The sequence below is a fragment of the Perognathus longimembris genome, chromosome 11 (assembly GCF_023159225.1).
Source record: "Perognathus longimembris pacificus isolate PPM17 chromosome 11, ASM2315922v1, whole genome shotgun sequence".
NCBI classification, from domain to species: domain Eukaryota; kingdom Metazoa; phylum Chordata; class Mammalia; order Rodentia; family Heteromyidae; genus Perognathus; species Perognathus longimembris.
The window spans coordinates 42,141,608-42,142,879 of NC_063171.1; the positions used below are offsets into that span (position 1 = coordinate 42,141,608).

The 1,272-nt window shown below is 51.3% G+C and overlaps 1 protein-coding gene across 1 annotated transcript; it reads right to left on the reverse strand.

The window, feature by feature from the left end:
* Nucleotides 1-688: 688 nt before the first annotated feature.
* Lce6a (late cornified envelope 6A) lies at nt 689-919 on the reverse strand. Its single transcript, XM_048358019.1, has one exon. It carries the CDS (start codon nt 917-919, stop codon nt 689-691), a length of 231 nt encoding a protein of 76 aa, XP_048213976.1.
* Nucleotides 920-1,272: the final 353 nt, after the last annotated feature.

Genomic DNA, 1,272 nt, shown 5'->3' on the forward strand with positions numbered 1-1,272 from the left:
GGGAATATGGCCTAGTGGCAAGAGTGCTTGCCTCGTATACATGAAGCCTTGGGTTCGATTCCCCAGTACCACATATATAGAAAATAGCCAGAAGTGGCGCTGTGGCTCAAGTGGCAGAGTGCTAGCCTTGAGCAAAAAGAAGCCAGGGACAGTGCTCAGGCCCTGAGTCCAAGGCCCAGGACTGGCAAAAAAAAAAAAAAAAAGAAAAAGATTATAAGATTCATTAGAGCCGGGTCAGACAGAGAAACCAGTACACAGGAAGTGCTCAATGTGAGTTTATTGCATTGAGGACTGGATGTTAGCCTCATACCAACAAGGAGGTGGATGACTTTGAGGAACAAGGACGCAAGTCTCTCAGAGGACATCAGCTATCATAATAGGAAAGGAGGAAGAGCCGGGTCTGCCTTATGGACCTTGGTGCCTCAGAGCAGGCTGCTAGAGTCACAGAAATCACAGCCATGATCTAGGCACTGCTTCACACTTGTTGAGCTGAAGAGGTGAAGTGGGAGAGAAAAGCAAAAAAGCTGCTCAGCCTAGTTCTTGCTTCTCCAGTGGGATGGGGACCAGGGAGTATTTCTCAACCCACACGAAATGTGGAGGCCCTGGGCTTCCAAGTGGAATCGGCGGCGCAAGGCATTGGGTGGGGAGCGAGTGGCTGTACCTGCGTTCCACTCCTCCATCCGGTCCCTTAGCATTCCTCCTCTTTGCAGGGGTAGGTGGTGCCTCCGCTGACACAGCTAGGCTGTCTGCGAGCTCTCTTGGGGTGGGCTGGACACTGCGCAGGGAGCTTTGGAAGACAGGAAAGGGGAGCAGCACATGGAGCCCCGCAGGGGACCAGGCACTGGGTATGTGGGCACTGAGGTGGGGAGCATTTGGGAGCGCTTGGAGGTTCCCCGGATGGCTGCTTCTGCTGTGACATGCTTCTGCTAGTGCACCAAACCTGGAAGAGAAAGAGAAGGTGGGTATGGGTCTCTCTTCTTCAACAGCTGGGGCCAACAGCCATGGCATCTAGCATAAGCAACTCTTTGGAGTCCATCCCTGGGTGGTAGGTAAATGATGGATTCAAAAGGCCTGATTACTTGGGGGTGTATCTTCTGTTGAAAATTCCCATGTGGCTCATTTATCAACAACCAAGCTAACAACCTGCTCATCTTTTTTTAAAAAGAAAAATTAACCCAAACCTAGCTGAACTGTCAGTTCACTTTTCCCAGGCTGATGTCCACCAAGGTCAAGCACCAGTGACCACCAAGGCTATCCACCTGCTCTTTCTTC

What these genes read in the sequence shown, in the direction of transcription:
- Lce6a (XM_048358019.1), bottom strand. Translation starts at nt 919, where the DNA reads ATGTCACAGCAGAAGCAGCCATCCGGGGAACCTCCAAGCGCTCCCAAA.